Source organism: Sorex araneus, chromosome 3, assembly GCF_027595985.1.
Source record: "Sorex araneus isolate mSorAra2 chromosome 3, mSorAra2.pri, whole genome shotgun sequence".
Classification (NCBI taxonomy): Eukaryota; Metazoa; Chordata; class Mammalia; order Eulipotyphla; family Soricidae; genus Sorex; species Sorex araneus.
The window spans coordinates 70,769,111-70,784,351 of NC_073304.1; the positions used below are offsets into that span (position 1 = coordinate 70,769,111).

At 29.9% G+C, this 15,241-nt stretch overlaps 1 protein-coding gene across 5 annotated transcripts in view; it reads left to right on the plus strand.

The window, feature by feature from the left end:
* Positions 1-15,241, plus strand: part of NOVA1 (NOVA alternative splicing regulator 1) — a 140,389-nt gene that overhangs the window by 99,702 nt on the left and 25,446 nt on the right. For 3 of the 5 annotated variants that reach the window (XM_055129979.1, XM_055129983.1, XM_055129981.1), the window contains 2 exons: positions 112-278; positions 11,137-11,208. In XM_055129979.1, the coding sequence (XP_054985954.1) occupies positions 112-278; positions 11,137-11,208 (239 nt within the window). The remainder of the gene's footprint in view (positions 1-111; positions 279-11,136; positions 11,209-15,241) is intronic. The other 2 variants (XM_055129980.1, XM_055129982.1) reach the window with 1 other exon arrangement.

Sequence of the window (15,241 nt, forward strand, 5' to 3'; positions counted from 1 at the left end):
ACGAAGATCTGTAATTTATATTGTTGACATTATCATATCATTATTTTTCATAAATTTGGGGAGAAATTCAAACTAAGGAAAGTTTTCTGAAAAGTAGTATTTTATTCACAGGTACTACTGAACGAGTGTGCTTAATCCAGGGAACAGTTGAAGCACTGAATGCAGTTCATGGATTCATTGCAGAAAAAATTCGAGAAATGCCCCAAAATGTTGCCAAGACAGAACCAGTCAGCATTCTACAACCCCAAACCACCGTTAATCCAGATCGCATCAAACAAGTGAGTGTTTAGTTTGAAAATCAAAGCAAAATAGCCTTAGTATAGTATGAATTATTAAAGAAACTCAGTCATATAATTTTTATGCATACTTAAAGTGTAATAGAGTTGAAATTTATTTAAAGGACATGAGGGTCTCTTTCTTAGACTGATCACTGATTTTTCAATCAAATTATTGGTATTACACTGAGAAAAATACGTAACTCTTGTGATTTTTTTAAATGGAAACACAAAATTGATTATAGAAATTTAATCTGTTTTTTTTTTATTTTTTAAAGAAATAAAAACTGAAATGAGATTATATTCTCAAATTGCTAATAGTTTTAGTAATATTTGCAGTTTTCAATAGTTAAATGCATATAAATGTTTTGTTAATATGTCATGTTCAATAAGTTTTATCAAGAAATATATGTAAGTAAAATTTTGTACCAGGCACCTAGTCCATTGTTACAAAGCAGCTATTATATTCTGTAAAACTTGTGTAGTGTTTTTATATATACATAGTAACTTACATATATAAACGTATATGTCATGGAGACCTCTGCTCATTTTTAATGTGTGAGATTCTCTGTAAACAAAACCTTTATTTGATGAAAGATTATGTGAGGTTTTTAAGATCACATATTGGCTGATATGATGTAGGAGAAAAAGACATTCTTTAATATTATATAAAGTGGATTTTTCCTATAAACTTTTAAATACTCAAATTTATTTGATAATTCATGTTTATTGTTTCTGCTTTTGCCCCTTTATAATTAGTTTCATAAATTTTATTACATTATCAATATATTCTGCCTTTAAGAAAATGTCACTAATCCCAAAATATTTAATTCATAGAATATACTCATTATAATAAATTTGAAGTGTAGCTATTAATTTCATGTTTCTGAATTGAAAATATATTTTATATAAACATGTTATAAATCTTAATTTTTCTAATACATAGGTGTAAGAGTGACCAAATACAAGTACAGGAATTAATAATTAGGCAATTTATTTTTAAATTTCATATGCTCAGTATTTATCATTTGCCTTTGAAAGGAATCCTTTACGTTCAAATCATGAGCAGGGAGCTATGAATCTATATAAAACCATTCACCATTATACTCGTGTCAGTGATTTAATTTGTAAAACTCATAACTTTCCAAAGACATTTCTTAATTGGCATATGTCAGAATAAATATTTTAAAGTTCAAATACTAGTAGCTTTTATAAAATTCTTTATAGTTTAGAAGTGATTCTTATCTATGCTAAGAGAACACAAATAATGACTGATGATTTGAAAATGACAGTACCATATCTTTATCCAGATTCTAAAATGATGAGTTTTAAATATTAAAATCTCTGGGTTAGGATTCCATGGGACTAAAGGAAACATTTTAAAAAAATAGAGTTGGCACTAAACTCTTGAATGTTGATTGTGCCATAATTCAGCCTATTCTGCCTTTTCCTTTGTAACTACTGTAAAACAGGTTTTAAAAATTAGGGATGATATATCTCCTTTATTTTTAGGAAGTGAAATATAAAAAGTAGCTTGAGAGCAGTATTATATCATTGACAAGCTATTTTGGGCAATAATATGAATATTTTTATAATTTGATAATAATAAATACCTAGTACTATTGAATAATTCTATTAATCATCATTAAAATTCAAACATTTTTCTATAACACATTAGAATAATAGGTTACTCTATATTTCCAATGTCAATATATAGTTATAAAAAACAATTTTTAAATGTTTACATGATTTTTTTGCCTTGTTCAGAAATGTTATTTAAATCCATGCTGAGTGTCCAAAAATTAGTCATTTGCTTTCATTTATAAGCTTTGTAGATATTCTTGGAATTAAAATTATTGATTATTTAGTATTTTATATAGTCAATAATATGAATTTATTTGAAAAGATTTATCGAGTACAATAACTCTAGTAAGCAGTGTATATAATGCTTAAATAATTTCTGTCAATGTAAAATTAGATTGAATATATTTGCAAGATATTATAGTTTTCTTATGCTGTAGCTTTGAAAGTATGCCATACTGTAGGCATACTGTTTTTCAAATTTAGTAAGTTTTGTTGGGTTATATAATCTAGACTATACCAAACTATATAATTAAGTGACCATGATTTTATTTCTGGAGAAATTATCCTGGTTGTACAGTATGAAAAATTGCCTAAAATCAACAGTTTTTTAATAATGTAGATTAGAACATATCATGATGCATATATCATATTTTGATGCATATAATGATATTTACTTTAAATTGATGATCTTTCTTTAATCCCATGATATGAAATTTCATTTACTTGAGGCTTTACTCTTGAAGTTTTTGTTGTGAGTTTAATTAGCATTTCAAAATCTACTAATCCAGCAAAGCAAATCAGCTTAAAACATATAGAGAAGGAATGAAGATAATGTATATATGATGTGAAAACCAAAAATAAAATATGTAATAAAGACTAGTTTAGAATGAAAGCAATACATTATTTTTAGCTTTGTTTTTGCAGAGAAAAAAATGCATAGAGACCACAACTTGGCAAGAGATAGATCAACGAATCATGAAAGATTTGAAGTTAAAAAAAAATTCATAAGTTTGTAACTGTAACTCATGGTGATTCACTAATAAAAAATTAAAAAAATAAATATATATATATATTAATGTAGATTTAAATATATTTATTTAAATATTGTATTAAATAATTGTATCATATACATTTAATACAAATTTTACTATTATAAATACTGAGGACATGATACAAATATAAAATGAGTAACCAGTTACATAAGTCATGATGCATCTATATAATAGCATTCTGTATCCTTCTACGTTTGTGTAACTGAGCTATACGTGCTCTTAAGGAAAGATATTTACTATATATTGTTAACTGCAAAAAAGTTTCTATAACATTTATGAGTCTAAATAAAATTATGTGATTCTAAAAAAAATACTTTCAAACAGTTTTTTAAAGAATTTTCTTCAAGGACTGAAGGGTTAATATGGATGTTAGGAAACTCACCTTGCATATGAGTGACCAGGGTTTCATTCCCCAGCACCCTCTATGATATCCTAAGCCCTGTCAGGAGTGATCCTGGAGCACAGAGCCAGTACTAAGCCCTAAGTAACACCAATTGTGGCCCAAAAACAGAAGGAAAATTTAAAAAATATTTCTTCAAGTTCATATTGTACAGAGAACAGAATTCGAGTTTTGAAAAACATTGGAAGCAAAAATAATTTTTTGTTGCATAAAAATCAAAGCATAACAATCACTTAATGTTTAATATGGCAGTATAGATTATTCATATTTTTTATATATCTACTGTTTCATAATAGATAATTTTAAGAATTGGCTAAAAAGGCTTAATTTATGTTTGCAACTTCAGCTTAAAGTAGGAAGATACAGATAGCTAAAGAAGAATATCTTTGAACATAAAAGACTACCTAAAATATAAAAGTCACTATTGTATATGATGTTATTTTAGTAAAACAACATATTCTATAGTATATCATCCAGATACAGGTGGCAACTGAATAATTTGTCCAGTGAAAGTTACGTTTAATTCTTGAATGTATATTCTCAAGCAAAAGCAGTTTTGAAGGAAAATAGCAAATTCTGATTTTGCACATCTTTCTTAGAGAAGGATAATGAAGTATAGCATGGCAAACTTACATCTAATTTAAGATTATATATGTCATGAGCTACTACGTATTCTATGTGCTATTCACTTCCAAAATTGTTATATATTTAAAACAAATACTTGTTAATGGATTACAGTATTATATACAAAGATAACTATTTCCGATTTGATTTATTAAAAATTTAAAATATTATATCCACTATTGTATAGCCATTCAACATCAACAGACTATCATGCGATGTATATGCCTTTCTATGAGTCAGTGGATGGAGAATGTGAAATAGCAAAAGTCAGTAAACCAAAATTAAATATTAATTACAAAAAAGTATCATTTATTTGCAGGCCATGGAAATAGCAGTTATTGAGTAATTCTCAAATAATTTAGACCTTGCTTGCTCGAATACCCTGAATTGATATTTTCATATTCAGCTTTTTATATTTTAAATTTTGTGCTTTTTCACCCAAAAGATTATTGAAACTTTTCTTCTTGTTATTTGGTCACAAAAATCCCAGTTCATGTTTGTTGCTTTTATGTATAGTTAACCCCCAAATACAGTAGAAACAAAAATATAGTTACATTTGTCAGCCTCTCTACTACAGGCTTTCAGCAGTTGTTTTTTTTTTTATTTAAGTGTTCTCTTAAGAAAAGCTGCATTAACAAAGAAGTGTGTTTATAGGCATTTAAATAATTGTCTTGTATTTTAAAAATCAAATTAAGGTATAAAATATTATTTTCCCAAAGAATTATTTTCATCTTGAAAAAGTGACAAAAATAGCATGTTAATGTGTTCATTATTCATTCATCCAGTCATAATATATTAATGCTTTGCAAAACATATTAGTGAATTGCAAAATAAGTTCTAGTCCTTGCTCTTCATATCTAGTTTCTGAAGTCATTAATGCTTAAAAATATACAACAGTAGTACATATATACCTTAGTATTTTACGTACCAAAGTTACAATATTAGCAATACAAGTCTAGAGTACAGTTAAAGAAATGTAGGCTATTTGTAAAAATAGATAAAAACTTGAACTGAACATTTGAATATTATAGAGAAATGGCCTAATTAGAGAAGAAAGAAAAATCTTAGGCAGGTAAAGTAATGTATATTCAAGGAGAAATATTACATAAATTTTAAACAATCAAAATACTTTGAGAAATGAGACATTTGTGTTGAAACTTAGAAAGATATGATGGAAGGAATGAAATAAGGAAATATTAGACAGTTAGCCAAGGGGATCTTCTTAATATTTTTCCAGAAGAGTTCTTATTCCTCCTGAAGGTTATAAAAGTAAACCTCTTTATTTTGTTCAGTTCTGTGCTAAAATCCGAACTGATGAATTTTAGCTATTTGTAGAGAAAAAGCATAATAATATTCTAAGTGATTTATTATACAGAGCCTTAGATTTTTAGATTTGTAAGATAATATTTCTAATACTTCATTTATGTAATAAAAATTCAGGGAATTCATCTTTATTAGAGAAAAAGTTTTATAATCAAGAATATAGTATCATTAATAATTGTAATAGATGGTGATAGTGGGTATATATTATGCTTATTCAGTTTCTTTTTTCTAGCCATTGTGCTATACACTTAACATGTGTGATTACATTTCATCCATCCTTAAAAATTGAGACAAATAACAAATATAGGTGACAGAGGCTATGTGATGCTTAGAGGAATTGAACAACTTACCCATGAAAATATAACAAGAAATTAATCTTAACCCTACACTATAGAGCTTCCAATGCTTGTTTAACATAATCATCTAGATTTCTTTCTTCTGGGAGTTTTCAAAATCTTGGAAAAGTTTCCCCATGGGACTCTCATTTGAGAGAATAGAGAATGGCTATATTTTAAGAACCAGATGATGAACAGAATCTCTTTTGGTGGTGAAAGTTGAAAAAATTGCATGGTTAAAAAAATTTGCAGTAAAATGTGTAAGACTTTGAGACAGATTTTTGTTTCAAAATGTTGAAAGCTGAATAAAAATTTAAAATTCAGGCTTTAGAGTCTAGCAAAATCTTCAAGTGAAGCAGTAGTTAATTTTAGTTAGATCCCATTTGAGAATTTGTTTCTTTCAGGCAGTTTGTTTTGGGTTGTAATAATAGTTGTCTATGTTTGTTTATGACTTTATATAAGTTGTACAGTTTCTTATTGAGTCTTTGATAGGAGCACAAATGACAGTCTTAGAAGTGAGAATATAGATCCTTGATTAGTAGCACAATGATTTCACTCACATTCATAGTAAAAGAAAAGAGGAGCAGAAGAGCAGACAAAGGAGCTAACAAAGTACTTGTGAGAGGGGCTGGAGCAATAGCATAGTGGGTAGGGTGTTTGCCTTGCATCCCATATGGTCCCCTGAGCACCACCAAGAGTAATTCCTGAGCACAAAGCCAGTAGTACTCCTGTGCATCGCCAGGTGTGACCCAAAAGAACAAAAAAGTGTTTGTGAGAAATATAAGGCAGAGCTATTATATTTTAGTGAAAAAAAGTGCATAGGCTCTGGAGGCAAGACCCAGTGTTCAAATTCTGGCTATTTAACTTATCATCAATATAACTTTGGGCAAGTTGATTTATTTCTCTATAGCTCAACTTTTTTTCCTATAACACAATTATAGTAATGTATTTCACAAGACTATTTTGGTAAACAGTGACAATGTATTTCATTTCTGTTTAATGTTTTTATTACCATAAAATTTTAAAAATCAGTATTATTCCCTGTGAGAAAATAAAGAGACACTTCATGATCACTGTTCACTTTTCACTGTCATCCCGTTGCTCATCGATTTGCTTGAGCAGGCACCAGTAACATCTATCATTGTGAGACTTATTTGTTACTGTTTTTGGCATATCCAGTACGCCACGGGTAGCTTGCCAGGCTCTGCCGTGCGGGTGTGATACTCTCGGTAGCTTGCCGGGCTCTCTGAGAGGGGCGGAGGAATGGAACACTGGTTGGCCTTGTGAAAGGTGAATACCTTACCGCTGTGCTATCACTGTATATACACATACAGTGATTATGTATAAAACTTCATGATATACATAAGAAACTTTAAGTACACATGAAACAAAGGAATCAGATACCCAGGGAAAATATGGAAATAAGTATGACTTTTAAAAAATAAGAAATTTTTGGTGAACTTTAAAGTCAGTTTCAATCAAATGGTGAGAAGTCACTATTTCCTTTTTTTTTTTCATAAGGGAAAGAGACTGATTAGGGAAAAAATTTAAAATTGGAGTGTAGAATCTGCCTGTTTGAAATTTTGTATATGCTAATGAAAAAAGTATAAGTTAGATGGAAAGGATTCATGTGAACTCCTATTCTCAAAAATCAATGTTTTATATTAAAGAATGAGACGGATTGGAGATGCTAAATACAAATGAGATCATTTGACTCATTTGATGACTCAAGTGGTTGGAAAGAACAGTTTGGTATTCCAAGGGCCCACCTTATGAAGAGTAGGAAGTCTGAGTAGATCACTTTTGTTTACAATGAAAGGAATTAGAAAATGGAAAACTGTAATTTGGAAAACTGAAAAAAGTTGAAATGAAATTGACTGTAGTAGATGAGGAAACTCATTCTGAGAAGTCATGATTTCATTCATGAAGAATAGGCAAATAAGCTAAAAGTTAAATGGGGAATTCAAGTGAACAAATAGTGTGAAAGTTATTTGTAAAATGAACTCTGAAGTAAGAACTTGGACAACGTAAGTGTAAAATAAGACCATTTGGTTCCAGATTGTCTGACAGTGAGGAAAGGAGAAAAAACTTGTCAGGATGAAAAACTAGAAGTGATAGTTTTGTATTTTATTATTTTTTCTTTATTACTTACAGAATAGTGCATAAATGTATTTAAGTGTACTCAAAACAGTGATTTGAAGAATTGCTTGCTTGAGTAATGTTAGTTAACTAATATATATTTCAAATTACATTGTTTAAGGCTGTTCACTATGTTTATGAATGTAAGAAGTTTATGACATACATATTAAACATTAAATATTTTCTTGGAAATAAGCTGATACAGTTATAGTTTGTTGTAATAGTCTCTGGTCCAGCAAAATTGTTACATATTAATGGAATTCATATATAATTTGTAATATCTCTTTAAAATTCTTATTCTCAAAGCTTAACTTTCTGTATATGTTTATATAAGACATATTGTTAGATGTTGAAGTTTTCAAAATTAGTTTATATTCCAGGGATCTGCTATTATGAAAATATTAAATTCTTTGAATATTTCTAAAATTAATAATCCAGTCTTTAATGTTTAAAGTTTAATCCTTAGTTATTCAAGATAAGTAATTTTTTTCCATTTGAAAGAGTAGTGCTAAAAAAAGTGCCTTCATAATTGCTATTTGAAAAATACAAAAAGTTAGAATAATGTGCACTCAAAATTTTATTTCTAATAAACATTTTAATGCATTGTTATATTAATATTCACTTAGTTGCATCTTCATGATGTACATAAGAGATTTTATTAGGTGATTTTACTTGAAACTACTAAACTTTAAGTCTAGGTAGTAAATAGGAGTAAATATTTTGTTTATGAAATATTAGGGTAACATTAGGGTTTCTCGTAGATATTCCTCATCTGTTTATGTGGCAGAGGACAGCTGTCAAAACCTTTCTATTAATCTAATATTAAAACTTGTTGGCATTACTTCAATGTGTTTATATTGATCTGTTTATTAGAAAAATTTTTATTCTGGTACTTTAACAAATGAACTGACATGCAGAATTTCTGAAATCTAATTGTTAGGAGTTAGATTTGTAAAAGATAGATGACTTTTGTGATTAAATCACTACCATGAATACTAATTGCTGAAAAATTTTCATTTATCTCACTACATATTTTCTTAAAAGCTTAATCCAAGAAAATATTTTGAGTCAATGTACTATTACCTTTTGACAACAATAACTTAAGCCCAAGCTTAATCTTTCCTGTTTAAGATAAAAGTCTAACTTCTTGTGAAAACTTTAAAGATTTTAAACACATTAATATTGTCCCAGGAATTTTTTTCTATGAGAAAGAAGCAGCAGTATAATTATTTAGACCAATGTTGATGAATGTGTGAACTGCGTGTGGTTAATATATAACCAATATTTCATGTGTATGTCAAGCAAAATAATTTAATAAGTTAACATACATTCATAATCCAGGCAGCTGCAAATACTGAATTTGATATTTCTAATTTTTCAACATAGTACCTTGCAGTAGTTTAAAGCCTTATTGAGGATACATATGTAAGCAAATTGGGTATCTTAGTGAATCTGTGACTGGTCAAGTAGATTTACCATAATGAAGAGAAAATAATCACCACACATACCTTGTGTTTCTGATAGCTAACGACTTATATTTTAACTTACAATGGGCAAAATAACCTTTAGATTTATTTCATATTTCTTTAATCAGCAGCCTCATAATCAAAGATTAGTACAGAAAAGAATTTTTAATGTAACTACTGAAAATAAAAACTTGGATTTATTATATATAGTAGGAATTAATCAGTAGTATATGTTCCAGCATAGTATTACTCATTAAAGAAAATATTAACGGGCTTGAAATTTAGTACAGTGGGTAAGGCTCTTGTTTCTCACATTCCCATCCCAAGTTCAAACTCTGGTACTATATATGGTCCCCTGAGCATAGAGCCAGGAGAAAGCCATGAGCATTGCTGGCTGCTGGGTGTCGCCCAATAAACAGTAAATCGATTAACTAATTAAATATTAAGACAGTTTTAAAAACTGAAAAATGGAACTCTTTCTAGTTAAATGACAGGGATTTGTTACAGAAAGCACAAAAAAATATTGAAGCCTTTTAAATTTTTTGTTTTTATGAGGGCTTATTTTTACATGTAGTCCCATTCCTTTTTAACAAAAAACTTACATTGATTTTAATGGTATAGCTAAATATTTAAGTGAAACATTTTTCTCAAAACGTCTTGGGTTTTAATTTAAGATTTGTAATCACTCAAGGAATGGACTGTAAAGCATGATTTGATGTTAAAAATTCAATCTTACTTTGTGACGGGGGGAGCAAGTAGGGTCAGTGAATTTATCCTTTCTTTTAACTGTGTAGTCATATCCAAATTAAAACTTTGAAAATCTTAACTATCACTTTATCTACTTCTCCTGTTGCTGCTGAACCTTTAAAGTTATGCTTTTGCTCATATCTGAATAAAATTTCAGTATAAAACATAGCATTCACTTACAGGTTTATCTAAATTATAAGATAATCCCATTTCACCTACTAAGTATAAGTATTAATCATCTACTGGTTTTTAAGCATTGTTATTTGCTGAGTGAAAATAACACTCTTCAAAGAAAAAAAACATTTATACGTTAAGGGTATTAGAAATGAGACGTTTTAAATATCTTATTGGATTGTTCAAGAAAATTATGGTCTCACATAATTTATTTTATGTGAGAATATGTTCAAAATGACATGAACAATATAAAATTTTCTTAATTTTTCTGTGCTTGTTTCTAACAGGCTGATGATACTACAATTCATTATACATTTCATCTATATTAAAAGTTTAGTGCTTAGCATAAATAATATAAGATTTTAGCAACTGGTTAAAATGCTATTTTTCTGTTTATTAACATGAGGTTAATGTTTACATTTTCAGAGGAGCTCTAAGTTTATTAATATTAATATTTTAGAAGATAATGTGATATTAAGAACTCAACTTCAAATTTAATTACTTTTAAGTATGGATCCCTAAATTCATGTGGAATCAACTTGTTGGTGATGTTCAGCATATTAAGTAGGTAGATACTTTTATGCCAAAGTAAACTTCATTTCACCACTTCTTCCAATCCCAGACTGTATTCATTGATAGAGAAATGACTTGATTCTGATAATAACTTGATTCTTGGATCTTTGCTTGATATCTCTTTCCCCAAGTGAAAAAGAAAAGCGGGAAAGAGACTGCTATTCATGAATATGGTCAGGGTACCTTTAATACTCATGTGAATTTTTATCAGTCACCACCATGATTTCAAGTCATGAATTTATTTTTACATGCTTATGCATGCATATTTATGTGCATTAGTTACTCAGTTGATGTTAAATTCCATTAAGTTTGAACAAGTAGGACAAAAATTTGTTCATAGGATTTTGTTCTCGTTATATTACATTTTATTTTATTTTGTTTTATTTAAATACTCAGTTTAAGGCTTATAAAGGTTGATTTGCTCCTGAACTGCTTTGTTCCCAGACATTGCCATCTTCCCCAACTACCACCAAGTCCTCTCCATCTGATCCCATGACCACCTCCAGAGCTAATCAGGTACAGTATCATCCTGTCATCTACACCATACTTTTCACGGTTGATTGCCTGCACACTGGAGAAAAAGATAATGGTGGGTTAAGGATGTGTTCGTTCATTCACATATGTGTGCCATGATCAGATTCCAACAACTCAGAGAAAGGATATGAATTGTTCCTGAACATTTATATGCATTGTTAACTTTAGTTAGCAGAAATATATTCAGATGGTAGAATACTGAAATTTGAGGTTTTCCACTTAAAATTTGATGACTCTGTGGAGCTCTAAAATCATTTATTGAATTGGTATTTATAATCTCCCTTATTGTTTCTTCCCAGGACCCTGGTATACAACTCAAAATCTATATATAAACCAAATTAATGTGTAAATAGTACTTATTGAGCAAAGGTATACCTTTAAAAGTGAGTGCATTTTATTTGTTATTTTATACATGCCTTACTGTGTAAAATTTTTCCACTTTGTATGACCAGCATTTCTAGCTATTTAAAAGTAACTGAAAATTGATGTTTGGGATCATCTTAATACCTTTTAAAAATTAAGGGGAAAATATTTTCTTAGACTATGATACCAGCCATTTTCTTGGGGTGGCAAACCTTACAATTATAAATATATTTTATTGATTTGAGTTGGAAGTTCTTTTGATATTAATATACTTGATTACTTGGTTTTTCTTCAGAAATACTTATTTTTCGGCACTTTCAAGAGAATCATCAAAAATAATTTGTGTAATTCAGATCCATAATGTACCTTAATTTGGCAAATGTTAATGAACATATATTCATTAAATGATTAAAAACAGTTTCATTTTGTCTGAATTGAGCTTTTATTTAGGTGAAAAATGTGATTTTCTTTAATATTTTCCAACTTTCACTAACATAAGATTTCATGTGACTAATTAACTATTTTACAAAACTATGATTTTGGTAGTTTTGATTTATAGTTGACTAATAAGCTATTAACATCTAGCTATATCTGCTAGATATATTGAACGTGGCTTTTGCCTGTGATCTAATTTAAGGCTTTAAGTTATGTGTTTCATACACTGTCTTTTGCAGTTTCAGTAAAAATTTAAAAGTCAATTCTAAGAAAAACCAGAATCTAGAATGTTATTGTGTAGTTGAAGCTTGATTTTCATTTTATACATTTGTTAGCCTCCAGACAAAAATATGCCAGAAAACTTACATTTTAGTCTAAATTTCTTTCGAAAAACACACATCTCAAGCCTGTAAGATAGTATAGGGATTCAGATTCTTGCCTTACATGCAGCTGATCCTGGTTCATTCTCTGACGGCACAGATGATGGTGCCCCATACACCAGAAGGAGTGAAACCTGAGCACAAAGCCAGGAGTCAAATCTGAGCACCACCACAAGGTGTGATCCAAAAACAGACAGACAAACAAAAATACATCTCTCCAGAAATGAAACCTAGTAGTCTGAAGGAAATGGTACTATATAATCAATCTTATCTCAGTGCGCATGAGATTTTAAAAGTGTGTACACATTTCACTCTATATGCCTTTTGTCATACATGATTTTGAACTATATGGTATAGAAAACTATTGGGGAAAAGAACTGACTTTATGCGTTTAATGTTATCTTATAATTCATTGACCTTTCTTTTCCATGCAAAAGACAAATGGGTGCAACCATAAAACAAAAACAGAACTGAAGGTTTTTATTCCAGTTAAAGGAAAAATTTTTAGATCTTGAAAGACAACACTTCTCAAAAATTTTTTGTTTGAAATTTGTGTTGTCTTTCCTTTTTATTAATTTTATACTAATGTAAATTTTAGAAATCCCCAAATGGCTAATGACGGGGTAAAGAAATAACTCAAATGGTAGTGCTCATGTCTAGCTTGTGTGATGCCTTGCATTGTATCCGTGGCACTACATGGGCCCCTGAATACCGCTGAATGAGACCCTGGTGGCTCTGCGCACAACGTCACTGAGCCTGAGCACCGTACCAGTCAGGCCCCCATCGCCTAGCTAAGTATCACTGGGAGTGACCCCTTAATTAATTAATTAAGCAAGCTAATTGTATGTTAACACTATATTTGTATTATTATTATTACAATATAACTGTATATTAATGCCATATTAACATACAATTTGCTAATTGTATGTTAATGTTATATTTTCATCTTCTAGTTCCTGCATTTACCTCTGTCATTTCTAATAGTTTTTTAAAGTAATGTCGTTTGTGGTTTTATACTTCACCCACTATACACAAGTTGTACTCATTAAATGTATTCTGTTATATTTTTCTTCATGTACAAACTCACATCAGACCTCCCAGATAGCATGAGGTGAAACACAAAAGAATAAACTAAATCCTTAAATTTATAGTAGGAATGATTTATTGTTCATCTTTATTAGTAGTTTGTAACTGTTTTATTCCTTAGTGTTTTTCCCAATAGATTCTATTCATTTTGTAGGGCAGATGGTAATTTTTTATTGTTATTCTCTCAGACTTCTATAAAGGTCACAGTTATTTCTTTTATATAAACATAATTGATTTAGCTTTGCTTTATTAACTTAGATTTCTGTGACTAATCAAGATAGACTATTTGCTTTAATACAATAAACTTAACCTTTTCATACTTGAAGTAGACTTTAAATTCTATCAGAAAAATGTATTTCAATTTATTTATTGTCTTAAGTTTATTCTTACCTAGCAACTCAGTAGATATATCTCTAATTATATCACTCTCAGTAATGCTTCAAAACCACAGAGTTCTGTTTTAGATCAAGAATTATTATGGGTCAGAACGGTAGTACAGTGGGTAGGCCTGTGCCTTGCACATAGCCAGCCCAGGTTTGATTCACATACTACCAGGTTTGATTCACATACTTCAGGCCCCATCAAGAGCTACCCTTGAGCACAGAGCTAGGAGTAAGTCCTGAGCACTGCCAGGTATGGCCTCAGAACAAAACAAGAAAAATTTTATTATATGTAACAGGTAAATTATAGCCTCTGTCAAAAGTAATTATAAAATTGTCCATGTGAAGTGTTGTAAACCAACAAAAAATACACCCAGGCAACTATTTGATTTATTTTTTATCAATATTAGCTAAATGAACTAGGATTGAGTTCTGTCTTTTTTTCTAACAAGCTAATATGATAAAAATTTACAAAGGTAGTCTAAATTTCTAAAATTTAGAAAACTCCGTAATGAAGTACTATCACTGTCACAGTTGTCCCATTGTTCATCTATTCACTCGAGTGGGCACCAGTAACGTCTCCATTGTGAGGCTTGTTGTTACTGTTTTTGGCATATCGAATATGCCACAGGTAGCTTGCTAGGCTCTGCTGTGAGGGTGGGATACTCTTGGTAGCTTGCTGGGCTCTCTGAGAGGGGCAGAGGAATCAAACCCTGGTCGGCTGCATGCAAGGCAAACGCCCTACCCACTGTGCTATCGCTCCAGCCCGTAGGGAAGAACAGTGAAAACATACCAGCTATTTTTATCTGTGCTTTTAAAGAATTCACTTCTCTAATCTTTAAAATCTAGTTTGTTCTTTAAAAATAATGACATTTCAGTACAGTTCTATTTAAGTATCCACAGGTCAGACAACCTAACATGTTTCCATGGGTTAAATTTATAGACTCTAAATACAGTGCTATAAGTCTCTAATAAATTTGCCCTTAAAATTGAAGGACAGTCACATGGGAATGCTTAGAAGATAATGGTTAAAGTTTAGAGTGAAGCCAAATTGCCTATGATTGAGTAAATTCAGGTGCTGCCACTTACTTGCATATTAAATGAGCCTTCGTTCCTTCTCTGTGAAATTCAGATAATAATAGCAGCTCATTCATTTATTCTTAGAGCGTAAAAATACCTACAATGTAATACCCATTATAAAATGTTACATTTTCATTTATTTCATTTTTTTTTATCTTTCAAGTGGTAACAAAAGAGAAAGATTATTCTTTTAAATGGTAAATAATAGTCTCTCACTTATAGAAACTGAGCTTTCTAAAGATTCTGAGGTCATAGAGTTTCTGCTTTTGAACTCTAAAATAAATGTGTGAG